Source organism: Rattus norvegicus, chromosome 13 (assembly GCF_021556685.1).
Source record: "Rattus norvegicus strain SHRSP/BbbUtx chromosome 13, alternate assembly SHRSP_T2T, whole genome shotgun sequence".
Taxonomy (NCBI): domain Eukaryota; kingdom Metazoa; phylum Chordata; class Mammalia; order Rodentia; family Muridae; genus Rattus; species Rattus norvegicus.
The window spans coordinates 66,459,404-66,485,812 of record NC_141546.1 but is presented as its reverse complement, the minus strand read 5'-3'; the positions used below and the strand labels follow the sequence as shown (position 1 = coordinate 66,485,812).

Here is a 26,409-nt window from a genome sequence, read left to right as displayed (position 1 = left end):
CCTGCAGTCAAATGATTTCTAAGGTAATTTGTATTTTTAGTCCTCATAATAAAAAAATTTACCAAAAGAAAAAAATGCTTTATAGGAAAAAAAATTTAGGGGAAAGATGTCACACATTAAATTTATTGTTTTTAATTAAATTTTCTGAGAACAACAATAGAACCCAGTGTAGGATTTTGCACCAATAGCTACTAAAAAAAAATGTCTGACCTGACAGTCTTTATACATCAGAGAACATCATGAAGACTGTGCCCAGAAACTAGGAGACTCTTATACACGGAAAGATATTTTTTAAAAGATTGATATACACATCCTACGCTATGTTTTACACTTTAAACTTCTGTTAAGTCTTGGTAAGTAAGACATGCTCACAATCATAGTGACAATAAGATCCTAAGTTCCTCAGTAGGAGTGAGCACCGTCAATGGGAAGTAGCCAAGGACAAACGGGGTGACTGAGGGCCTGGGAAGGGCTCGTTGGTACAGCACCCACCACACAAGCACGGAGACACTAATGTGGATCCGAGTACCCACATAAAAGCTGGCTAGTGTGACACACATCCGAAACCCTCGCCCTGGGAGTTAGGGCGACAGGCAGACTCAGTTCACTGCCAGTCAATGTAGCGAATTCATGAGCTCTGGGCTCTGTGAAAGACTACAGCTGGGAAGACCCTGACCCTACCTCTGGCCTCCATGCACATGTGCATGCACACACAAACCTGTACATATGCACGCTCCAGAGATTTATGTGAGGAGTCAGAAAAACTTCCTGTAACTGGCCACACAGTGAACGCTGCTGGCACTGCCCCTGTACAATTCAAAGCACTGAGACAGTACGCACACGCATCGCTTTGCCTGGGTCTCAGTAACAAACTGAGACACAAGCTAGAGGAGGCCCACAGGCAATGTGGGTTTAATTATTAAACACACTTTCTCCTAAAACTGTAATAAAATTTATTCACTTAAACAATCATTTTAGTACCCATATAGAATAAACAAAGGGAATAGTAAAAAATTTTTGCTAAACATTATTAAGTGTTCACAGTTTGTTTATGAGTCAAAAGCAGGGTCACCCCTGCTACACACACCCAATCTGCCCTTTAAATGTCTTACGTACTCTCAATGTAAAAATGGATGCTAATTAAGGAAAATAAAAAAATGCAAAATGAACTTTCTCAGTCAAATCACAGCTGATGTAGGATTCCAGTCTTCCACTTCTTTGTAAATGCAAATGCCTTTTTACCTTGAACATCCAAAATGTCATACTGCTGCTGATAATCATGGCTTGTTGGGGAAGTGGGAGGGAAAGAAGAGCAAACCCGCAGGTTGAAACACGTGGGTGAGGCAAGCTAAGACTGTCCATGTGTAAGTTCAGCAGAGACGTCCACAGGGAGACAACATCCTAGCACTAGTGCTTATGTGCCTCTCGGAATTGTGTAGCTCAAAGGAAGACTTTTCAGAAAGAAAGGACAATAGCTGAAGCTGGGCCAAAATGGCATTGCCAGTTCCAAAGCCTGCCACCCTGTGGAGGGAGGGACAGAAGTCTCTAAAGGCTGCCCACTGCAGGTGGCTGGGTGCAGGTCTCCCCCACCCCCCCAGCTGGGGACTGAACCCAGGGCCTTGCATTTGCTAGGCAAGCGCTCTACCACTGAGCTAAATCCCCAACCCCCTGAGTGCAGCTCTTACCTGGCGTCTTTCTGAGGACAGTTTCTTTTCCAGAGTGTGGGTATTTTCACAGCACTCTGACTCCACCCTCTCACCTCACCCTAAATATTTTTGCTGACAAACTCGTTTCTGGATTGTCAAGAAATGATCATGTCCCTGAATCATCTATCCTTTATGTTGTCAAAATATAAATAAGCTAACATCCTTTTGACAAGATTTAAAAACAAAACAAAAGGAAAAGGCCCCAGTCACCTCACTCACCAATCACAATGCCACCGATGGCGCCAGCATTCTGGATGTTTCGAGCCTTTTCTGCAAACATGCACTGTCCTCTTTGTATCAAGGCAATTTTTCCCATCACTGCCTCAGGGTTAGTGAGCTCCGAACAGCCATTATATGGTTTACTGCTTGCAACAAATCCTCTTGTCTGTCAGAAATAAAGGCGACCTAAATCATCTTCTTCAATTGTAACTAGTTCCATTTTAGTATCGTAAGCTTTAAGGGAAGGGCCCTCTTTCCCTCTCTCCCTCCCTCCCTCTCCCGAGTGTGTGGACACAAACAAAAGCCACAGATCAATCATCAGTCTCATCCACCATCAAGAGCCATTCACCTCAACTTTTGAGACTGGGTTTCTCACAGACCTTGGGGCTCACAGGCTGGCCAAAGGATCCTCAGAAATTCTCTTGTCTGTGCCCAGGCTGTGATTAAACGAGGGCGCTAATGTGCCCAGCTTTAATTCGGGTGCTTGGGGATGATTGTGTGCACAGCAAGCACTCTAATGACCACAGCCACTCAGCCAGAGAGCCACTTAAGAGCCTTTAACCAAATGCAGGAGGCTGGGTGCTCAGGTGTGCTGTGCTGTGCTATGCTGGGGACTGAAGCTAGGGGCTCGCCCAGCTGAGCATGTGTCTCCACCACTGAGTCCCCCAGCTTCTACATGGAAAGCTACTACAGAAGAGAAAAAGAAGTCAAATACTTACTATTTAAACTCCAATACGCTTACTGGAGTGCACATACCTCTTTGTGTTTAGACAGATCCAGCCCAAACTGAGCTGGTCCAGCAGTTAAGACTACCCTGCCAAAAAATGGGTGGGAGATAATCTGTACAGCTCGAGGAGGCAGCTGCTGCTCCTTCTGTTGCTGACTGGACAACTCTATCATCTCCTGCATGAACCGCAACCCGTCCTCAGCATCAACTGAACTCGCAGCCTACGAAGGAAACAGATTCAGGGAGCTTAGCTGTCCTCCTGCAAACTTTCCCATCTTCTGACTTTCTAAATTACAGACTTGTGCGTGGAATTTCTCTCCTCTTAATTCAGGTTTGTACTAAATATCTGCGATCTGACCTGACCTGATACACTACTTTCATCAATGAAATGTTCTGAAAGCAACAGTCTGTAATTTTTCTCCGTGTCTCTTTCTTACTGTACACGCCAGCTCTGGGGTAGACCCGAAACTGTCCTGTATCAAATGCCCCAGCACCCTCTGGTTTTCCCTTTGAAGGAAAAGAAAGCTTCTGCTTTCAGAGAAAAGAGCTTTCAGAGAAAGAAGATACAATTCAAGTTAGGGTGGATACAGGCTGAGAGGTAGAAAGCATCTGTAGGGAGCAGAGGTATAAACCGTGGGTTTGGGGTAAAGTTCAGAATGAGTGCTATATGCACATGTCCAAGACAGCAACCATTCAAAGCTAACAGCAGAAACAGGGTACTGTTGAAGAAGAGAGAAAAGAATGCCACCTAGAGTCTGAGCTGGGTCTCCACTGAGCGGGTGCTGTACCAGGGAAGCAGCTACAAAGGAATGTACACGGCAAAGAGTGAGAACCGGAAAGGAACTGTGCTGCTGGGACACCCTGGGAGCCGAAAGGAAGACAGTCTTTGGAGAAGGAGAATCATCAGTTAAGCAAAGGGAAACTGTACTAATGACTAAGAGGCCACAGGAGGCCACTACTTCAATGGTGGCCTAAGTGAAAGCATTAGAAATGCCACACTCACAACTAAGGACCACAAGGACAGAGGGATATTCTTAAATGAAGTACGGAGGTGACAAAAACACAGATGAGCATGTGAGGGAAGGCAATGTCGTGGGAAGGCTGGTCTGAGTAAAGGCTGTCTGTGTGAATGTGCTTACAGCTTAGAACCATTCAGAAGACTATGCTGTTCAGAATCAATGTGCTAATAACCTAAGTAACTTAAAGGGTTAAGAGGCTTAAAAACTTTAAAGTAACAACCAATAAAAATTTATCTAAAAAGTATGTTATATTGTTCAGGAACAAATGTATACAAAGCTTGGTTTCTATGATGACTGAACTACCAAGATTCAATACTTTTGGGAAACTAAAACAGTGTGAAATATTATTGCATAAATATTAAAATTAACCTCTAACTCAAAATAAAACAATGGAGAGACAATGAACTGAGAAAGACAATTTAGATTTACTACTTTTGACTGTAGTGATATAAACAAATTATCCCAACTGATCCCACAGACTTTGGATCTTTCCAAAAGACTCCATGTGTGTTTCCTCCTCACGCTTCCACCAGTCCAATGCCTTCACCTTATTCAAGCTAACGACCAAAGAGACAGTACCGAGCCCACACAGCAATGTCTTACTTGGATTGCATGTTGGACCAGCTGGACTCGCCCATCTTTGAGGTGAATCAAACTCACCCCCATCTTCTTCAGGATTTCTAAATGTTCAGGGTTAGTGGCCATAAAATCTCTGGCTCTCAGAGGAGGCTTAGCTCCACTTCTGAAACTCTCCTCTCTGCTGAAAGGAATCAGAAGCAAGGCTTACAACTACACATTACAAGTAGGGAAGTATCAAAGTAAAATAAGAATAATCTCAGTAGATATTTGCAAAACACCTAATTTTAGATCTGGCAGAGCTGTAGCAATTCATTTTCCCATGCATAATTCTGATTATTAACAAACTGTGCCACTTTTACCTGTGTGTATGCATTTGTGTGTGTGTTTCAGTAAAGTAGACCATGTATGCTGCCTTTCTCTAAACTTATATTTCTCACAATTTTTTCCAGTTTTAATTTTTAAAAACTGTCTGCATGTATGTCTGTGCACCATGTGCATGCAGTGCCCTTCAAAGCCAGAGGTGGATGTCACATCCCTGGGACTACGGTTACAGACAGTTGTGAACTGCCCTGTGGGCACAAAGAATGGAACCTGGGTCCTTGGAAAGGCGGCCTCAGCAGCCCTTACAATATTTTAAACGCAAAACAATACTTTCAATAATGCCTACTTCACCCTTTTAGTTCCCTGTGGTCAACAGCCTTTATAAGAGCTATCTAGACAGAAGAAAGTGAGTTTGTTTATATGCCTCCCAAGTAAGTTTAGCTACAATCAAGAAGGAATTCTTAAAAAATAAATAAATAAATAAATAAAACACAAAGCAATATAAAACCTGTCTTCCCACTATGCAGAAACTACAGGGAAAACATCAAGACACACTGAATTAACTAATGAATCTCGTGTCAAAAACAAGCCAGATAAATTTAAAAACTGTTGTATACTATCTATTATTAAACAAAAATGCAAAAAAGTTCACATAATTTTTCTTCAATAAAAACTACATATCTCAGTGTCTTTGGTCTCATGGAAAGTCTTTATAGCTCCTTAAGCACAGTTATTTATTATGAATTAAATGGCATTAACTCTATTATTAAATACGGTGGTATTTATTATAAAATAACTATGGTATTAAATATAAAACAATACATACACTCTGATGATGCCTCTTGGACAGCTCTTATCCACCACGTTTTTCAAGGGTTCACGGATGCTCTGGGCATACAATGGATCATTAGGAAAAAGAATCTGCGTGTTTGGACAAGTCCAATCAAAGTTACTATCATCCAGTTCTGTGTATTCTGAGGTCTAGAACATAAAAAAAATGTAACAAATAATAGTGATAACTTAATATTATGGATAAAAAGGAAATATTTTTATTAAACAAGATGCCCTAAAAGAAAATGAGACAATATTGTAAGTAGGTCCCTCCTACTATACATATATTATCTGAGTTCTAATTATAGGTTACTTCTAACTTAGAGAAAGGAAACAAATATATAAAAGTGAAAGGTGATGAAGGCATTTAACTTAAAACTCACTGTGTTCTTCTTCGAGATGTTTCGGTTTGTGGTAGAAAGCCAAAGAGGTAACAGATGAGCCTCTGTTGTAAAGATATAGTCTTCTATGTCAAAAATAATGTCTTCTTTATCAGCAAATAACAGGTACAGATATTTGAACATTTCAGCCAAGAAGAACGAATCCATTCTAAATTGAAGTTACAAATAAATATTTAAAAATCCAAATAGCAGTGTTAGAGTCGATATAATTCTAAGTGTTTCAACCCTCCATTGTCAAAATAACCTGAACCCGAGTATAATGCAGTACACAAAAGACCAGAGGAGCTGCCCACCACTACCATCAATCTTAGCAAAAATACACAAAAAGAAACCTGCAAAAATTCCCACACAAAATCCACACCACTCTATTTTTTGTTTGTTTTTTTGAGACAGGGAGCTTTGGCTATCCTAGAACTGGAACTCTCTGTAGACCAGGCTATCCTTGAACTCACAGAGAATGGCTTTCCTCTGCCTTCTGAGTGCTGGGATTAAGGTCTAAGACATAACTGCTTGTTCTGTTTTAATTAATTAATTTATGCTTTGACTTGTTTAAATGTAGGTGTGCTTATTCTGCATTCACCCCCATATACCAGAAGAGGGCATCTGACCTCAGGACCTCTGAGCCATCTCACCAGCCCCCACACTACTCATCTGACAGATTCTCTAATGTCCCATAAAGGAATCTTCAAGTCATGTTAACAGATGGATAAGACACGTCACTTTGATGACATTTGTTATGGGGGTATTTACGTAATGAGAAGTTTTAAAGGTATCATTATAAAAAGTTCCACAGAAGTAAACACAAAGCCCCAGGACTGTAGGCACAGCTTTGTACGACACTTATGTCCTGGGGCTGTGAGGTTTATCTATTTGGTTACAACACGCCTTCACAAATAGTTTAATGTTACAACATTTTAAAGAGAATGGTTTAATGTTATTTCATTTTAAAGTGAAATAAAATAACACATCAGGAAAAGAGTATCTAGGGAGTAGATGGAATTTCAGCATCAAAGTTAAGGATTCTTACTCCCTCCCACAGCAAGGCCTTGACAGTGACAGATGCCTATGGTTTGTTTAATAGGTTGCATCTGACCACAGTTCTAGCCAAGCTGAGCTCTTGACTCACTGTAGGCCCTCAGTGATGCTTACTAAACTGAATGCAAAATGAAAGGGCATGACTAAGAATGATGGGACTGGTGAAGAACTGGGCTTTAAAAATGAAGCTCTTGGGGTTGGGGATTTAGCTCAGTGGTAGAGCACTTGCCTAGGAAGCGCAAGGCCCTGGGTTCGGTCCCCAGCTCCGAAAAAAAAAAAAAAATGAAGCTCTTCTGCTAAGGAGCTCGCTGACCACTGGGACATTACCTAAAGACTGTGACTTCTGTTCCTGCTCCGCAAAGGGAACAAAACAGCAGGTTTATGTCTGAGAGTGAAACCACAACTCTACTCTTTCCTGTGTCTGAACGTGTGTGTGTGGTGAGTATGAGGAAGTCAGAGGCTGGCATGTATGTGAACGGCTGTGTAGTGAGTATGGGGAGGTCAGAGGCTGACATGTATGTGAACGGCTGTGTAGTGAGTATGGGGAGGTCAGAGGCTGACATGTATGTGAACGGCTGTGTAGTGAGTATGGGGAGGTCAGAGGCTGACATGTATGTGAACGGCTGTGTAGTGAGTATGGGGAGGTCAGAGGCTGACATGTATGTGAACGGCTGTGTAGTGAGTATGGGGAGGTCAGAGGCTGACATGTATGTGAACGGCTGTGTAGTGAGTATGGGGAGGTCAGAGGCTGACATGTATGTGAACGGCTGTGTAGTGAGTATGGGGAGGTCAGAGGCTGACATGTATGTGAATGGCTGTGTAGTGAGTATGGGGAGGTCAGAGGCTGGCATGTATGTGAATGGCTGTGTAGTGAGTATGGGCAGGTCAGAGGCTGACATGTATGTGAACGGCTGTGTAGTGAGTATGGGGAGGTCAGAGGCTGACATGTATGTGAATGGCTGTGTAGTGAGTATGGGGAGGTCAGAGGCTGACATGTATGTGAACGGCTGTGTAGTGAGTATGGGGAGGTCAGAGGCTGACATGTATATGAACGGCTGTGTAGTGAGTATGGGGAGGTCAGAGGCTGACATGTATTTGAATGGCTGTGTAGTGAGTATGGGCAGGTCAGAGGCTGACATGTATGTGAACGGCTGTGTAGTGAGTATGGGGAGGTCAGAGGCTGACATGTATGTGAACGGCTGTGTAGTGAGTATGGGGAGGTCAGAGGCTGACATGTATGTGAACGGCTGTGTAGTGAGTATGGGGAGGTCAGAGGCTGACATGTATGTGAACGGCTGTGTAGTGAGTATGGGGAGGTCAGAGGCTGACATGTATATGAACGGCTGTGTAGTGAGTATGGGGAGGTCAGAGGCTGACATGTATGTGAACGGCTGTGTAGTGAGTATGGGGAGGTCAGAGGCTGACATGTATATGAACGGCTGTGTAGTGAGTATGGGCAGGTCAGAGGCTGACATGTATTTGAATGGCTGTGTAGTGAGTATGGGCAGGTCAGAGGCTGACATGGGTGTGTTCTATCACTCTCCACCTTACGATTTGAGACAAGAGTTTTCCACCAGGCCTGGAACTAGTCAGCTGGTTAGACCAGGTAGCCAGTGGGCTCCGAGCATCCTGTTTCTGCCCCTGCAACTCTGGGGCTTACGGACACATGTGGCCAAACCTGGCTCTTTATGTGGGTGCTGGGGTCACACTCCTCATGTCGTGCAGCAGACACTTTACTCACTGAGCCATGTCCTGGTTATAATATCTTACAACCTTGTGATCGTAGCTCCGCCTTTCTCAATGCTACTTTGAGAACTACAGACTGAGGGGTAGATTAATGAGAAAGAACAGTGAGATTGAACAAATCTGTGAACTGATTGTAAAACATGTTTTGTAAGCATTTAGAAAAGAGTGTGACATAGGCGGATCCCTCATCTCTAAGTTCCAGATGATCTGGTTTGTCTAAAGGCAGAAACACATGCAAACAAACACAAATGCAGGGCAGTCCCATGTCTGACGGGACCACCACACTGCACATTACTGTAAGGTCTTCAAAGATTTCATTTTCATTTTCCTTGTCAATTAGATTACTTTTAGTAATCACATATTACTAGAAAAATGCAAAAATTTTCTTCTTGAAAAGTGTGTGAGTGTGTGTGTGTGTGTGTGTGTGTGTGTGTGTGTGTTTGTGTGTGTGTGTGTGTGTGTGTATGTGTGTGTGTTTTACATGAGGATGCCTGTGACTTACTCCTGTCAGTAGATCTGTAGGGGAATATGTACCCAAAACCAACAGTCTGTCATTAAAAGTTCTTGTAGGGGGACTGGTCATAATCCCAATCCAAAATTCTTCCTCCTCAATTAGAGAAATTATATTTCTCTAAGCTGCAGGACACTGAGTAAATTTATGCTTTAAAAAATCAGCTTCTCAAGACCAAGGCAAAAAATATGTTTATTAGCAGCCTAGAACTCAGTATCTGAGACTAGCTGGGTCTGTCACAAATTCAGTATGAGTTCAACCAAATATAGCTACTGAAACAAAAACAAAACAAAAACAAACATGAAGGCAGTTAATACACATAATAAGACTACATGAGTCCACATCACTATGGTGCTATTTCCTGTGCTGGGCATATCCTGAGTATAATTGTGTGTGCACACACGCATGCATGTGATGTGCGGGTGCGCATGGGTGTGCAGCTTTTATTTCAAAGCTGAGGATGAAATCCAGGACTTGGGGTTGGGGATTTAGCTCAGTGGTAGAGCACTTGCCTAGCAAGCGTAAGGCCCTGGGTTCGGTCCCCAGCTCTGAAAAAAAAAAAAAAAAAAAAAAAGAAGGAAAAGAAATCCAGGACTTAACTCAAGCTAGGTAGGTTCTCCCACCAATCTACATCCCAGCCCATATAATACAAGAGATACTCTCTATACGGAACCACAATCAGGAAGGAGCAAGTCTAGCAACAACACCATAAAAGGAGAGGCGAGTAGCAAGGTAAAGAAAGGTTGGTAAATTCTGGAAAAGGAAACATCCTAACAGAATAACCCACCTCTCCTCTAACTCCCCACCATGTTCTGTTTGCAGCATTTATCATGGGCTTCTAACCTCTCCACACAGCCACCCTGCTCACCAACCAGAAGCACTGGAGGGCCAGGACTGCATCTCATCTGTCAACTCTAACACGTAGGTGCAGAGCCTGGCACAAAGTAGGTGCTTAACTATTGTCCTCTGAACAGACTGCTGCTATCACATGGCTGTCTGTGCCAATGTGTTGATTACAATTCTCACTTAGCCTTATCAAATGCCTTGGAAGCAAATCTCTTATTTTCCCCCTAGGGTTGTTCCTCTTTAAAATGAGGATTATGAAGGGTTTATACTTCCAAGGGCTGCTGGATCAAATGAATCAAACATATAACATGCTCAGAAGAGCTCCTGGACCACAGGAAGTGTTTGTTTTCCTTTTCTGCTGTTGTTTGTGTGTCCACTTCCCAAAACCAGTTAACTATTTTGCAAACACTCTGAGAGAGGGACCAACGGCCAGTGTTGTAGAGTGTGAGCACTGTGTTCCTCATGTCTTCAGTGCTGTGGGAGGGAGTGTGAGCACTGTGTTCCTCATGTCTTCAGTGCTGTGGGAGTGTGAGCACTGTGTTCCTCATGTCTTCAGTGCTGTGGGAGTGTGAGCACTGTGTTCCTCATGTCTTCAGTGCTGTGGGAGTGTGAGCGCTGTGTTCCTCATGTCTTCAGTGCTGTGGGAGTGTGAGCGCTGTGTTCCTCATGTCTTCAGTGCTGTGGGAGGGAGTGTGAGCGCTGTGTTCCTCATGTCTTCAGTGCTGTGGGAGGGAGTGTGAGCACTGTGTTCCTCATGTCTTCAGTGCTGTGGGAGTGTGAGCACTGTGTTCCTCATGTCTTCAGTGCTGTGGGAGGGAGTGTGAGCACTGTGTTCCTCATGTCTTCAGTGCTGTGGGAGTGTGAGCGCTGTGTTCCTCATGTCTTCAGTGCTGTGAGAGTGTGAGCGCTGTGTTCCTCATGTCTTCAGTGCTGTGGGAGTGTGAGCGCTGTGTTCCTCATGTCTTCAGTGCTGTGGGAGTGTGAGCGCTGTGTTCCTCATGTCTTCAGTGGTGTGGGAGGGAGTGTGAGCACTGTGTTCCTCATGTCTTCAGTGGTGTGGGAGGGAGTGTGAGCACTGTGTTCCTCATGTCTTCAGTGCTGTGGGAGGGAGTGTGAGCACTGTGTTCCTCATGTCTTCAGTGTTGTAGAGTGTGAGCACTGTGTTCCTCATGTCTTCAGTGCTGTGAGAGTGTGAGCACTGTGTTCCTCATGTCTTTAGTGCTGTGGGAGGAAGTGTGAGCACTGTGTTCATCTTCAGGGCTGTGAGAGTGTGAACATTGTGTTCCTCGTGTCATCAGAGTTGTAAGAGTGTAAGTGCTGTGTTCCACATATCTTCAGTCTCTTTGCCTAGAACATTTTTCACTCTGTCTCCTACTCTTCCTCTTGCTCATCTGTCAGGACTCAGCATCCTCCAGAAGCATTTCAGTGAACACCACATCCCACCCTGCATCTCGTGCCCCTTCCAAATGGTTCTCAGCACGTTTGAAAAGTCTGTTTACATATCTTGTCTTCACTGACCAGAGGCTAAAAGACGTACCTTTATATGTCTAATCTTTTTTTTAAAGAATCATTTATTTATATGAGTACTCTACAGTTCTCTTCAGACACACCAGGAAAAAGCATCAGATCCCATTACAGATGGATCTGAGCCACCATGTGGTTGCTGGGATTTGAACTCAGGACCTCTGGAAGAGCAGTCAGTACTCTTACCCACTGAGCCAGCTCTCCAGCCCTATGTGTCTAATCTTTAAAACTAGTATAATGAACGCTGGCACAAAATGGGTTTTAGGAGTAGTTATGAAATGGACGTTTGCTAACCAAATGAACGAACAAACTTCAGTGCTCATTCAGGGATAGGAAGTGATCTAGGAACAGCAGAAGTGTAAGTGATGGCCACACCGTTCAATGCGTGTGCCCTTATGTGAGTACTTCACGGCACCACATCTATCTAGTAGTGAAACAGACCCTAGCACTATGACCAAAACAAAACAAACCATGGCTTGTCAAACTACTTTAAATGAGCAGATCAAAGAGTGTTTTAAAAACAAAAACAAGCACAATGAACTAAGGTTTGCATCCTCAGATGCTCTAGCACTCAGGGTCTCTGTATGTCGTGCTGTGACCCCTGCTAAGGAAGGGATGGTGCTTGTTTACCTGTCCTCATGACTCCCAGTGCGAACATCCTTCATGGCAGCAAATCCACAAGGCACTCGAGCGTATTTATTCAAATTTTCAATAAGTGTTTTCCCTACTTCAAGGTAGTAAGGGTCTCCTGTAGCCTATCAAATAGGATAACACATGTATGTACAGACAGATCATATATGCTGCCACACACCCGTTCATCCACCCAGTAATTACTGAGTGCCTACTAGATGCCAGGCCTTGTGTTGGGCCCCAGCACACATTACACAGGAAATAGGTTTGGAGATAGAACTCCAGTCAACTGAAACCATCACCTTAGCCTTTAAGTTACATTTCTAAATGCTCAAAAGAGCTCCGGTTGAAGGGAAGAGACTTGCTTCAGGATGCAGATGCTCAATATAAAGTTGCTGGGTTTTGTTTGTTTGTTTTCCTTTTTCTTGTGACCCCTCTTCTTTACAGCAGAGATGTTTACAGTGTTCAGAAGGGTTAATTTATAGCATAGTTAGGACCTCAATTTCCTGTGTCTTCTGTTTGGAACTACAGCCTCTACCTCGGGTCTTCAGAATTATATTTGAAAAGGCATTAAGTTCACATCAAATCTAACATCTTTCTATAATTTTATGGGCTAAGTGAACACAAATCATGATATGTCTAACATTATAACCATAAATATTATTTTTTATTATAAAAGGGCAAGAGAGACAACTAGATGTAGGGAAAGGCCAAGAGTGGTAAGTTATCTTACCTTATATAAGAAGTAGGTACTCTCTGCAAACTCTGGCCTTAGAGGGTGCTGAGCCCAGTGAACCCTGAAATCTGTAGTAAATGCCTGTAAAGAACAGCACAGAAGCATTAAAATGTGACTGAAAATAAACAATCAGTCCTAGAATACAAAGAAAATATATAAAAGATAAAAGTAATTAATATTCAAGTCACGGTAAATTTATATCCATAAAATATTATTGTTACTAAAATATTAATTCATTTTTAGAAAGACTGCTTAGCCGAGCTTAATGAGCTTTTTTCTGTGTGAGCATGTTCATGTATGTGTGTGATCACAGAAACACGCATGGAGGGCAACCCTTGTGCTCCTCAGTGCCTTCCACCTGGCCAGTGAGTCCTAGAGTCACCAGGTATGCGCCACCCTGGGTTCTAGGGACTGAACTCAGGTCTTCACGCTTGCATGGAGCACTTCACCAACTGACCCATCTGCACAGCCCTACGTTAACTTGCAAATAACCAACTGGACCAAAGACAAAATCAGAAAAACTCAATGACACTTAGTCGTGGCGCTAAATACATCCTATGTTGTTAATAACTGTATTTTCCTTTTGTTTCTTCCGTTTCCCTCTGGATTATTTATCTGCTGTTCTCATTTCCTTTTAATCTTTTTAGTAGACAAACCTGTGTCTGCGGTGCACAGGACACTGTTTTCATGTACCCATACACGGTGAAGCACTAAGTCAGGTAAGTCATATACACTTTATCTAACAACATATTTTGAGGACAATTAAACTTTACTCTTCTATATATTTTCTGTTCTTTTTTATCTTAGGTACTTTCAAAAATATGTTTTTATTGTAGCCTATTTTCTTTTATAATAATGCCAAATCCTCTGTGAAATGAATCAAGGACTTACTTAAAATTAGACTATTTGAAATTTAATCAATAACAGCCAACAGTGTTCTTTAACTTTTTATCTTATGTGCATGTCTGTGCTGACCGCCCTAGAAGTGGAGCTGCAGACGGCTGTGAATGCCATGTGAGACTGGGAATGGAGCCTGGTCCTCTGGGAGAGCAGCCACTGATCCGTCTGTGAGTCCCGGTGGCCAATAGGGCTTTTGGTTTTTTGTTTTTTTTGTTTTTGTTTTTGTTTTTTTTTTGGTGTGTGTGGTTTTGTTTGTTTTAATAATAAAAGATAGAGAAAAACTTCATCTGTGATCAGTGAATTTAATTGAAACCTCAAAGAACTCAGCATGAAGATGAGCTTTGTGCCATTCTAAGCCTTGCCCTGAAGGTTAAGAAAACTATACTTTCCATAGCTAATGTCTTAGGAACCTAAGTGAATGGAAACCTTAGGTATTTCGGAGAACAAAAGGCTAAGGCTACACACAGGGCACAAGGTTTATAAAGGTATATCTCTAGAAAGAAAAAAAGAGCAAGCATTCAGTTACCTTTTCAAATCAATGTAGCCAAGACATCTATTATGAATGTAATGTTGTTTTTAAAAAGTCATTTTCAGTCAGTGGGAAGACATCATCAGTATCTTTAGGATGAGTGCTTGATGACTGAGATTACATCTAAAGTACATAGCTTTGGGGCTGGGGACTTAGCTCAGTGGTAGAGCGCTTGCCTAGGAAGCGCAAGGCCCTGGGTTCGGTCCCCAGCTCCGAAAAAAAGAACCAAAAAAAAAAAAAAAAAAAAAAAAAAAAAAGTACATAGCTTTAAAACATGAATGATAAGATGCCCCTGGCTGGTGTGCAGCATAAGTCAGAATGAAGGCCAGCAAGAGGGCTCAGCTAGTCAGAAGGTTTGCCGTGTAAGCCTGATGCCCTAAGTTCAATCCCTGGAACCCACAGAAAAGCCAAAAGAGAAAGGTGACTTCACAATACTTCAATGAGATGAGTTAAAACAGGCTGAGAAACAGTAAGTCTGCACATTTAGAGCAGTGTCACCATGATTCTAAGTTAGACCTCTCAATACATAAAGAAAAGCAAAATATAGATGTAAATAAAAATAAATGTAGCTTTTTGCCAAGATGGCGCCGAAAGCGAAGAAGGAAGCTCCTGCCCCTCCCAAAGCCGAAGCCGAAGCCAAAGCGAAGGCCTTGAAAGCTAAGAAGGCAGTGCTGAAAGGTGTCCACAGTCACAAAAAGAAGAAGACCCGAACGTCACCCACTTTCCGGCGGCCCAAGACCCTGCGGCTCCGGAGGCAGCCAAAATATCCTCGAAAGAGTGCACCCAGGAGAAACAAGCTTGACCACTATGCTATCATCAAATTCCCACTGACCACCGAGTCGGCTATGAAGAAAATAGAGGACAACAACGCGCTTGTGTTCACTGTGGATGTTAAGGCCAACAAGCACCAGGTCAAACAGGCCATGAAGAAACTCTATGACATAGATGTGGCCAAAGTCAATACAATGATACGGCCTGACGGAGAGAAGAAGGCGTATGTTCACTTGGCTCCTGATTACGACGCTCTAGATGTTGCCAACAAGATTGGGATCATCTAAAGTGAGTCCAGATGGTTAACTCTAAATATATACTTTTTTTTCCACCATAAAAAAAAATAAATGTAAAGGAGTAAACATGTCTTAAAGATGAAGACTGTTAAAATGTAATCAATAACAACCAACAGTACTCTTACATTTTTTATTTTATGTGTATAGTGTTTAGCCTGTGTGTATATCTGTGCTGAATCCCCTGGATTTGGAGTTAAAGATGGTTGGGAGGGGCTGGGGATTTAGCTCAGTGGTAGAGCGCTTACCTAGGAAGCGCAAGGCCCTGGGTTCGGTCCCCAGCTCCGAAAAAAAAGAACCAAAAAAAAAAAAAAAAAAAGATGGTTGTGAATAGCCATGTGGAGCTTTAAATTAGAAATTTAATATATACTAAATTAATATACTTATCTATTATTTAGACATATTTTATACATTTAATGTATAATTAATTTAACACACACAGTGTGTGTAGGAGGTCAACTATAGCTTACCTCTGGTAGGAAGTTGTGTTTTTTAATCACCTGGTATAACATTTCATGAGTTTCAATAGCAGGTCTAATATCACCCTTTAAAACCTAGGCGTAAACAAGGAAATCATTTAGTAAAGCATGAATTAAGTTCATCTATAATCATAACATTACAAGGTTAGTACAACATTGAAATGATCCTATTTTTATCATTTGGATTTTAGAGATCACAAATGCACTTAATTAAAATAAATTTATTTTAATATGAAGAAAATGGGTTTCTTTACCTGCAAACCTGGAAAGAAGGCAAGCAGTGCGTCCATCCAGGTCCGGGCATTGAGCATTGGTTTGTGGATATGCACATCGAGCAGGAGAGGGGGCTGGCTAATATACCTCATTATGGCATCATAATGCTGGAAGAGCATAACAAAATGCTCATGAAAGGAGATGTAAAAATATAATACAGTAAAACAATTACGCCTAAATATATATAGATATACACATAGATTCCTTATATGTCAATTGATCATGTAAATATTTAGGTGAGAGAAACTATATAAACTGCTCTATATTTTCTCAGTCATATAAGTATGGGTATAGCTCAATGGAAGGACAGTTGTCTAGCATGTGCAAGGTGTCAAACCTACGGCATGGGTGCACATGCATACACAGAAAGAGAGAGAGAGACACACACACGGGGGTGTGGAGGAGAACAACTCATACAAACAGCTACTAAGTGTTGAACGAGAGAGACAGAGGGAAGGGGGAGAGAGAGAGACAACAGCTCTACTAAGGTATTGAACAAGACTGAAGCAGTGAGTGGTAAGCGCCCACAATGCCAACCCGGGGAGGCTGAGATAGAGGAACAAGAGTCCAAAGGTACATTCAAGATCCTCTATCTTTCCAAGGCAGAATGTTAAAGCCTATAACCAGCATACGACTTCCGGGGGTTTGCTGCACAAACGTGAGACCCGAGTTCAGACACCTAGCATCCACGTAAAAAAGACAGGCACAGCACCATTCTCTAACCCAGTGGCTTAGGAGGTAGAGACAGGAAGACCCCTTGCTGGCCCAGCCAGCCTAGACAAATCGAGGACCTTTGGGCCTGGCAAAGAGATCCTGAGATCCTCACTAGGGTGAGGCTTGCAGCAGTTGATGACAACATTCAACATGAGCTTCTGGCCTCCACACGCACGCACAGACACTTGAGCATATATGAACACATACATAAAGCCAAAGTGGGGTAGGGTCTTCTGGGAAACAGATCTAAGCATCTTTACCTACTGTGTGGTCAGCACATGGTTAGTATGCCTGTGTGGCCCACTGACATTCTCTGGTCCCCTTGGAACAAAATCACAGTTTTCATCTTACCTAGAACTGTGGGGCCTTCTCAGCTAACCCAACATTCTGATACTACAACCACAACTAATGCACGTCCCTATCACCACTCCCGCGGTCTGCTACCTCTGCCTTTTCTGTTATTGAGATTCCTTTTCCCCTTCTTCTAACAGCTTCTCTTATAAATGCCTCACTTTTGAAAACAAGACAAGTTGTATTAATGAACCAATGAAAATAAGTTACCTACTTAATTTATTTCTAAGAAGAAAACAAAATCTTACTTTGACAGTTTTTTAAGTACTCAAAAATGTACTGGGATTTTGTATTTTTTATTTATTTTTATTTTATGTGTGTTTTATGTGAGTGCCTGAATGCATATCTGTGCACCACATGCATGCTTGGTGCCTAGAAAAGTCCCACGAAGACCACGATCACCGGGAGCTAGAGTTAAGGGGGTTATGAGCAGCCATGTGGGGGTTGGGAACTGAACCCAAGTTCTCAGTCAAATAGCAAGTGCTCTAACCACTGCGACATCTCCTCAGCCCCAATCTAAGCTGTGCGGCCAGCTCACCTGCTATTTAATCACTGTTACTGACAGTGTTTCGTTAGCCATGCTCTAATCACTGTGTATAAAAACTTTTGTAATCTCCAAAAAGGCAACCAGAGATGCTCACAAAATCAGTATGCTGCCCAAACAGGATATAAACCAAGATCTTTCTACTGCTTTTAACTACATTATCAAAACATAACACATATAAAATGCACATGAACTGATGGGTGGGCAAAAATAAAAGGAAATTGTGTCTAAATGAATAGACCGACACAGACATGATTGATGAGTTTGCTACAGTAACTTAACTTGCTTCAATTACAAAACCCACTGTGTATCTAACCATCTCCTTCCCAAAGCCTCTATGTGTGGTTCTTACGGTCCAGTCAGAAGACACCATCTTTTGAAATGTATATGCACTACCCAAACCCTGATTGGGTATGATCAAAGACTAGGCCAAACGTCCAACATTTCAAATAGAACTGGAATCCAAAAAGAGAAAGCTAGCTCTGTCGCATTCCAGTGACTGCCTTCTTCGTTCAAAACAAGATTAGGGAAAGCCCAATCTGTCTATTTTGACATACATTGCCAGATCTAGAAATTTCCTGATAGAAGTTGAGAAGACTGTTTTGTGGATGTGTCCCACCCACTTGCACACTGCTTTGCCCAACGTCATCAGTTAGAGCTGACAAAACACTAAACACATTTTTAGACAAACTGTTTTAAGAACATCATTTAGCTTGCTAAATTTTCATCATCTTGAACTTGTGAAATTAGCTACAAAATTATTAGGAAAATAAATCAACTTACTGTATTAAATCTTTCCAGAAAACTGTCATCTCCGAGCAAGACATAGGCTTTCAACAGATACTCATAATATGAGTCGATCCCTGCTCCAACTCCACTGTCTATAGGAAACACACATAAAGGTGGTCCTTTATTAAACATGTCTGAAAACTCGAGAGTTCAAACAAGGACACTAGAGCAGCGGAATGAAAATTACACGCCAACATGAAATTCGTTCCTGTACCAACTGCACATCTCTAGAATTGCAGCCCTCTGCTGTGTGAGTGACAGCTCCCTTGGCGATTGTTTGAAGTTGCTCTATGACACTGGTTACAATCTTTCTTATTTAGAAAAAGAGCTATCATCATGTCTACACTATGTAGGAGGACAAGTTAACAGTGATTTATCCAACACAAATTGAAAAAATTAAAAAAAATAGAAACCAAATTTTAGCAATTAAAAACATTTTAAATTTAAAAGATCCAAAAAAATGCTGAAGAAAAGAAGAAAATTTAGACCTAAAATTATAACATTTTTGTAAGTTTTTCATTGTTTTTGTTATTTACAACTTTCTAAAAATAAAGGATAGACCACATGTTAAGGGCAAATTTTTAACAGGAAAATAAAAAGAGTTATATTTAAAAAACTTGATGGAAAGTAACTTAAGCCAAGAATTATACACAGCCAAGCCATCGCTCTAATATTAAAATAATTAAGAACTATAGAAATACAGCTTTGGTGCCCAGGAAAGACTACTGCACATAGTTTATGTACTGTAAAATCACCTCTGTTATCTGAACACGGGTTTCAAGACTCATGGGGACGCCAGAATCCCAAGACACTCAAGTGCCATTTTAATGGTATAGCCTGGCGTGGCCTCACATGCTTTGAGCAACCTCCAAATACATTTTAACACAAAGTACAATGTACAGGCAACATAAATGCTTACTCTACTGCATTGTTTACAGATGATAAATCTAGATATGTTTGGAATAGATTCAACTTTCCCCCCGGATATTCTCCACATGCAGGTGATTGAATACTGGAGAAGAACCCATATATACAGAGACTAGTTAACTAAGAGACAATTCATGTATTGTAAGGGATACTCAAAGTAAAAGTAAATACCTCGATGAAGCTTGCTGTTATTCAAACAATGAAGAAGTGAGCATAAGAGGGGAGAAACAGAGAAAGAAAGCAACAAACCCAAAAGAAAACAGAGACGCCATATAGCTACTCACTCAGAACTATCGCCATAACATAAAAGGGTTGGGAGGAGGAGACGAAGGGACCAGAGAGCACATTCAGTTTGTCTCTAGAGACAAAGATATCAAAACCAAGAGGATAAAAACTCGAAGAGAGTAACATATTGAAATAACATAACAGTAGCATACGCCTGTATGTATTAAAATATCAACAAATTAACATATGAGAGAAGGTAAAATCCGTCGATTGTGTGCAATATAAACCACTCATTTACAGCACAGGCCCCTGTAGAGAGGGAAAGCAGGATGAGAAGGTGTGTCTGGTAAATACTGCAAGACAAAATGGAGACAGCTGCTCAGAGAGGGAATTAGAAGTCAAGGGGATCACTGCATTGTGACAAAGGGTTCAGCTAAGAAGAGACAGCAATTAAAAATGAATGCACTCATCGTACCCAATGGAACATATATAAAAATTATTGCTGGTATTACAGGTTAACCAACTAGGTAATTAGTGTGGTCTATACATTATTGATAATTTGGTAGAAATGTAAATTAGTCCAGCCACTATGAAACTCAGTATGGATTTTAAAATGTTAAAGATTTCACTCTTCTGACCAGAAGAAAATATCTTTCCCTTAACTGGCATCTAATACCACTATAATATCCCCCTCTCTGAAGACATAACCCTAAAATCATTTAATAGACAGTGATATTGGAGAGTAGATAAAGCCCATCTTCACCATGAAAACCCAGAGATCACTCATTCAAAGCTGTTCACCAGATGGCATCGATGAGTGTCTGAACTGGAGTTCTAGTCCCATCCTGTGTCTACGAGACAGGAGTGCTCCTTTGGGAAAATAAGAAGTCGGAGCTCTCTTCAGATACTTGCTGGCCAGAAAACCAAGGGTGTATCTGGAACTGCTGCTCAGGGTTTCCTGTCCTGAGCTGCCTGTGTGCAAACTGCTCCCTAAGAATTAAATCAGTTGGGTTGGTCATTCAACTGAAGATGTCACCCCTTACAGTGGCTGATTGGCTGTAAGCCATGCTAAAGAGATGGAGGAAGGATTGTCCCTTTAATAAGATAACGTGCTCTACCCTTCTGCAGAGTCACAGCGGGAGCTTTGGGCTTTGTGAAGAGTAGGCATGGCCTTCAGGTGTCACTGGAGGGGGACCGTAAGGTTTCAAAAGCCCTGCGGTCTGCGGTCGGCATGCAGAACTGTCAGCTGTTCTGCACTATGCTGTGCACCTCCACCATGGTGATAATGGGCTAAGCCTCTGAAGCTCTACACAAGCCCGAGTTAAACGCTTTCTTTTGTAAGAGCCTTGGTCTAGGTGTCTCTTCATAGCAATTAAGCACTAAGATGTGGTATTTAGAAAACGAGAAGCAATGGTTTCTATCACATTTGGAAACCAGGTGTGTGCAGGAAGAGGACCCAGACAGTAAAGGGAGCCTCTCAGGGATGGAGAAAGAGGAAAGAGGGAGAGGGTAAGAGAAAATGACAGAGGAGTGAACACATGTATGTGTGTGTGAAAACGTCACAGTGAATGAAGCCCATTACTTTGTGCAATTAAAATGCACCAATAAGATAAAAAAATTAACTGAGAAAACTGACATGTACAGAACTCTACAAATAACAATTAGGAAAAATATTCTTCCCTAAATCCATAAGAAACATTTATAAAAACTGTCCATGTTTTAGGCCAAAAAAGAACACTTGATAAATTTTAGAGCAGGTATCAGCATAGAGGAACTGTACAGACACCAAATCACAGGTGGAATTGAAAACCATATTTATAAGGTGAAGACCTGCTGACACTTCCTAAGCAGCGAAGTGTGTCTCATGTTACAGATCTGGATCAACCTCAGAGAGTCACAAATGACAATCTTAGTGTGTCTCATGTTACAGATCTCGATCAACTCCAGATAGTCACAAATGACAATCTTAGTATTACTATCATATTAAGGAAATGTTCTTAAAACAAAATAGGGTCAATCAGAGAGAAACTGGTGAGAATGACATTATAAACGAAAAGACCCTAATGGGACAGCAGGCACCATGAACTGGAAGAGGGCACATGGAGGGATACAACACACAAACAACGGCAGTGATATCCGCACAATTCTGCAACTCTTAAAATCACACACTAACCAAATGCAAATGGTAAAAACCACAAAAGCAAATAATTTTAACACAATTAAACAGGGCTGGGGACACAGCTCAGTGGTAGAGCCCTTGCCTAGGTAGGGTAAGGACTTGGATTTGATTCCCTAATACCAACCAAAACAAAAAACCAAAACAAACTAAGACAACAAACCTCCAAACCTAAACTAAACCACATGGGATGGCATTTTGACACTCACTCGGTTGGACTCCAACAATGTCAAACATATCTTCATATTAACTGGCTTGCTTACTCATCTGGGTGGTTTTGTTTGTTTGTTTGTTTGTTTTTTGGTATTCCTAAAGTACTCTCACACTTTTAAAGGCTGGCAGGATATATAGTGTCAGAGAAGACACCGGCACACGGGTCTCTTACGTGCTGCTAGTGAAGTACATAGCAGTGAGTAGATTGGAACTAGAACTCATATCCTGAAGTAGAGAACATTAACTTACACTGTTATCTAAAACTTTTAGTCCTAGCTATATAGACAAGACAAACTTACACATGGAGAATGATTAACTTCACAACATTTTAATGTCATCGTCACATCAGCAAAACCTTTAAAAGACATCAAGTGTCCATTAACTGGTTTATTACTGTAGCATTCGAAAGCTGTGAGTCACCTCATCGCACTAAGGATGAGTTCCAGTAATGTATTGCTAAGTGAAAAAAGCCGCACAGGGACGGACAATGTGCTATACTTTAATGGAGCTTAAACAAAATAAAACAAAACAAAACAAAGCAAAAATATACTTTTTGGGAATAGCTAGATGTGAAGATTCTCATTAAGAGACACATTGTAAATGTGTATGTAGCACAGGAATAAGACGGCAAAGTAACAACAAACTAAGAAGTCTGGCTTCTTCACTCGGGAGGGGGAGGCAGCATTGTAAAGGTGGGAGCACAAGGAGCTCGTACAACAGGACCATGTCCAGATGTGACTGCTGCAAACGCTGCTTAGAAGGCACTCGAGTCAGAGGACTAATTAAAATGGGCTGTGCCTGAACCAATGATCATGCCATAAATCAGGAATTACAAGGAATTCAAGAAGATAAAAACCTAAAACAAAAAAAAGTTAAGGAAAATTGCAGAATTATAAAGTTCTCAGGGACCATTTAAACAAACTTAGAAACATTTCTATAATACTAAATATAAGTATTACACTTTTTTTTAGTTGTCCAATTAATAATTACGGGTTCTACTTATTTTAATGTGGGTATTTTTTTAGACACAAACAAAAATGAATAAAACTGAAAAATATAGTTATAACGGGTTCTAGAAGATATTAATGCAGTTCCTGCCAGCTCTTGCTACAGCACTTCTGTGCCAGCAATCATTGGTAGCTCCCAGGAAGGAGTTTATGAGGCACCCCACTTTCACAGCCCCAGGAGCTCTCCAGGCATGAGACCCTGGGGCTACCAGAGTCACTGCTCTAGAAAAATCACTGGCTGCCATCCTTCCCCCTCCTCCCAGTGCAACTCACGTGGAGAGGAAACATTTCCTCTGCCCTTTTTCAGAGTCAGTTGTTCCTACCTCGACAAGATCTGTAACTGAGTCTAATGGAGACCTAACAGGTCTCTTCTTTCTGCTTCCATGGACCAAGCCTCCCTCACAGGTAGAATTTTAACACTGACTTCTGGGCTGGAGGCTCATCTTGCAAATTTGTGCAAAGAATCTGAAACCACTGTTACAAAGCCAAAACTAAGGACACGTTCAAACGAAAACAGAAACCAGAACACTGAATATAAATAAAATTACTGGCACATAGCCTAAGACAGAACAAAGATTAGCAATAAAGCTAACAGCTATTCACATTTTAAATTTTTCTCTTTAAAATATTACAGTGTGTATATTTTATATATTTTTATTGTTAATTATTCTTTACAATAAAAAGAAAAGAAAAAAATCATCTGAATGAGATAACCTAGATTCAAATAAAGCAAATACATCAAATACAAATATGGTCTGTGTTTATTTATATGAGGATTTTAGCTGCTACATTTTCTATTAGCAAGTTACATCCATATACTCTCAGTGGTTAGGAATAGAGTAAAGGACTGGGTAGAGAACTGGGTCACCCTAGAAAGGGGAAATAGACAGTTATGGGTGGGCAGGGTGAGGGGTGGGGAGCTGATATGAAAAGATCAAATGGGGAGGGAGACAGAAGTGGGAGATTAGGGAAGGAATATGGGGAAGAACAAAAAATTTTTATAATATTAAATCTAAGCATTACATTTTAATTGTCAGATTAATAAATTTATTAACAAAGACAAATTAATTTTTATTTATACACAAGTACTTAATTTTTATTTATAGACAAACAAGGCAAGCCTTTTGGAAAACAAAGAAACATAAAAGATAACCTCCTTAGAAACATTCCAGTGTATTTTCATCCTACAGTGCTTGTCTAACAGGGAGGTTTTAAAACATAAAATATTCTTTATCTGAGTTCAGATACTATTTGCTCATAACATTATTATGTTTCTTTCCCTGAGTCTAATTAATTTTAAAAACTTAATACTGCAACAATTAGAATGTACATTTCTAAGCTATTATGTTATCACTGAATTCTGTTTTCCAGTCTTATAAATAAAGGTGAAGGGTATCTTTGAAAACAAGTCTCCTGTGTGTTTGTACTATTTTCTCAGGCTAGACTCCAGAAGTAAAGCTATTAGTCAGAGGGACTATCGGTGACTTCTCACAGTAAATGCATACGGCACTTATCCTGTCCTCAGAATTCCGGGAATTTAACCTTCACAGTAACTCAGAAGCAGTACTAATGCCTCACCTTACAGTGGAGGAGACAGACAAGCATAGGTTCCATGATTTGCCCAAGATAGCACAGCTTAAATTCCAACATGACTCTGGAGCCTGTGCTCCAGTCTACTTCTAGAAGTAGAAAACACATACGCACACATACACGCATGCATGATGGGAGAGGGGGGACTGAGATAACATTATTAAATATATCCACTAAACTGTGACATGAAATGAAGTATTCTGATTCCTCAGTCCTCAAGGAAATCAACCCCGGTGTCTCGTTTCTCCTTGTACCTGTTAATGCTATACTCACTAAGTTTATGAGACAATGCTATCTTGACTATTTTCACAAATACTGCATTTACCAACCATCCTGAGGCTGAAGTTTGGATCTAAAAGTCCAGCTTGCGGGGTTAGGGATTTAGCTCAGTGGTAGAGCGCTTGCCTAGCAAGCGCAAGGCCCTGGGTTCGGTCCCCAGCTCCGAAAAAAAAAAAAAAAAAAAAAAAAAGAAAGAAAGTCCAGCTTGCATACCTTTGCGCACCCAGTCTCCAGTATGAATATTGATAGTCACGCCTACTAAATTGCTACTTCGCTGTCTTTTCTCCCAGAGAAAATCAAGAGCTTTTCTTGCATATTCCTATAATTAAAAAACAAAAGCATATTTAAAGAACTTTGTCTTTGGCAAAGACTGGGAAATCCATAAATCAAAGAGCCACAGGATCTTATAAGAATTAAGCAAAATTTCTAAAACAACCACTTATAAATTTCCTTAAAATCTTGCCTTGCTCATTTTCAACCACTTCAGATTAAATGATCTCACTTGGAGAACACCCATGGCCATTTAACCCTTGTAGCATGGGTCACATACATACATATTAACTGCTGACACAATGAAATGCACTTGTTAAAATAATTCTTACCACCTAAGCGCAAAGTGGAAACCTCCTCATCTAGCAAACTTGGAAAAGATTCAGAATTGCTAGGCTATCCTTCAAAGTCATTTCAGATACTGTTTTCTAAGCGAAACATAAATTTATTACTGAAAAGTTAGCAAATCAACTAGGCTACTACTAAGGACTCATCTGTATGCTAACATATATATATACACGGATATAATGTATAATCTTATGACAACTTTCACTTATTTTTATTCACTGGACATTAAATTGAAATTATTTCTTATAAAGCTCTTAGCTTTCGATAAAAGATGTTACAAGTGAAATAGTAAAGGGTAGCTACCAGTAAAATTCTAAATTACTTACAAGGTATGAACTTCTTTAGCAATGCAAGAAAAAATCATTAAACCTAATTTGTTACTTTGAAGATCTGGCAATAGATTCTAAAATCATTTACATTCTCGATGCCAATTTTGCATAGTAATTATATTTCAACAAAGCAGATCACAACTATAATTACATGGTGGATTTTCAAATCTGGAAAACTTGATACTGGCTATACTTCCTTATTCCTATTTTACAGCTGTAAAAAACACAGGTGGAGTAAAACTACAGGTTTACCAACGTTTAAAATTTAATTACAGGACACTAATACAAGGTCTCTGACTTCTCTGTACATTGGTCTACTACTCCTGCCCTGGGCAGGTTAAGGTGGGCATGTAACTAACTAATCTAATGATAATTACATTATAATAAATAATTACATTAGAACTTTTCAATGTAAGCAAGATAAACCCCAATAAAATAGGTGGGGTAATATAAGTCTTTTGAACAGTGGATAACATTTCCTTTGAAATAAACAAATTTACATATTAGACTCTTGATCAAGGATTATATGCAAACTTTACTATTAAATGATTTGTGAAGATTTCAGAAATAC

The 26,409-nt window shown here is 40.7% G+C and overlaps 1 protein-coding gene and 1 pseudogene across 5 annotated transcripts in view; one reads left to right on the top strand and one right to left on the bottom strand.

Moving 5' to 3' along the window:
• Positions 1-26,409, bottom strand: part of Edem3 (ER degradation enhancing alpha-mannosidase like protein 3) — a 62,556-nt gene that overhangs the window by 11,001 nt on the left and 25,146 nt on the right. The window contains exons 8-18 of one of the 4 annotated variants that reach the window (XM_087580174.1): positions 25,105-25,210; positions 18,469-18,566; positions 16,058-16,183; positions 15,795-15,878; positions 12,829-12,912; positions 12,096-12,220; positions 5,786-5,951; positions 5,398-5,552; positions 4,275-4,431; positions 2,682-2,873; positions 1,926-2,091 (exon numbers count right to left, since the gene is read on the bottom strand). In XM_087580174.1, the coding sequence (XP_087436300.1) occupies positions 1,926-2,091; positions 2,682-2,873; positions 4,275-4,431; positions 5,398-5,552; positions 5,786-5,951; positions 12,096-12,220; positions 12,829-12,912; positions 15,795-15,878; positions 16,058-16,183; positions 18,469-18,566; positions 25,105-25,210 (1,459 nt within the window). 4 annotated transcript variants of the gene reach the window in all.
• Positions 14,839-15,443, top strand: Rpl23al9 (ribosomal protein L23A like 9; annotated as a pseudogene). The gene has a single exon (XR_015635543.1). The product of XR_015635543.1 is annotated as a ribosomal protein L23A like 9 (transcript).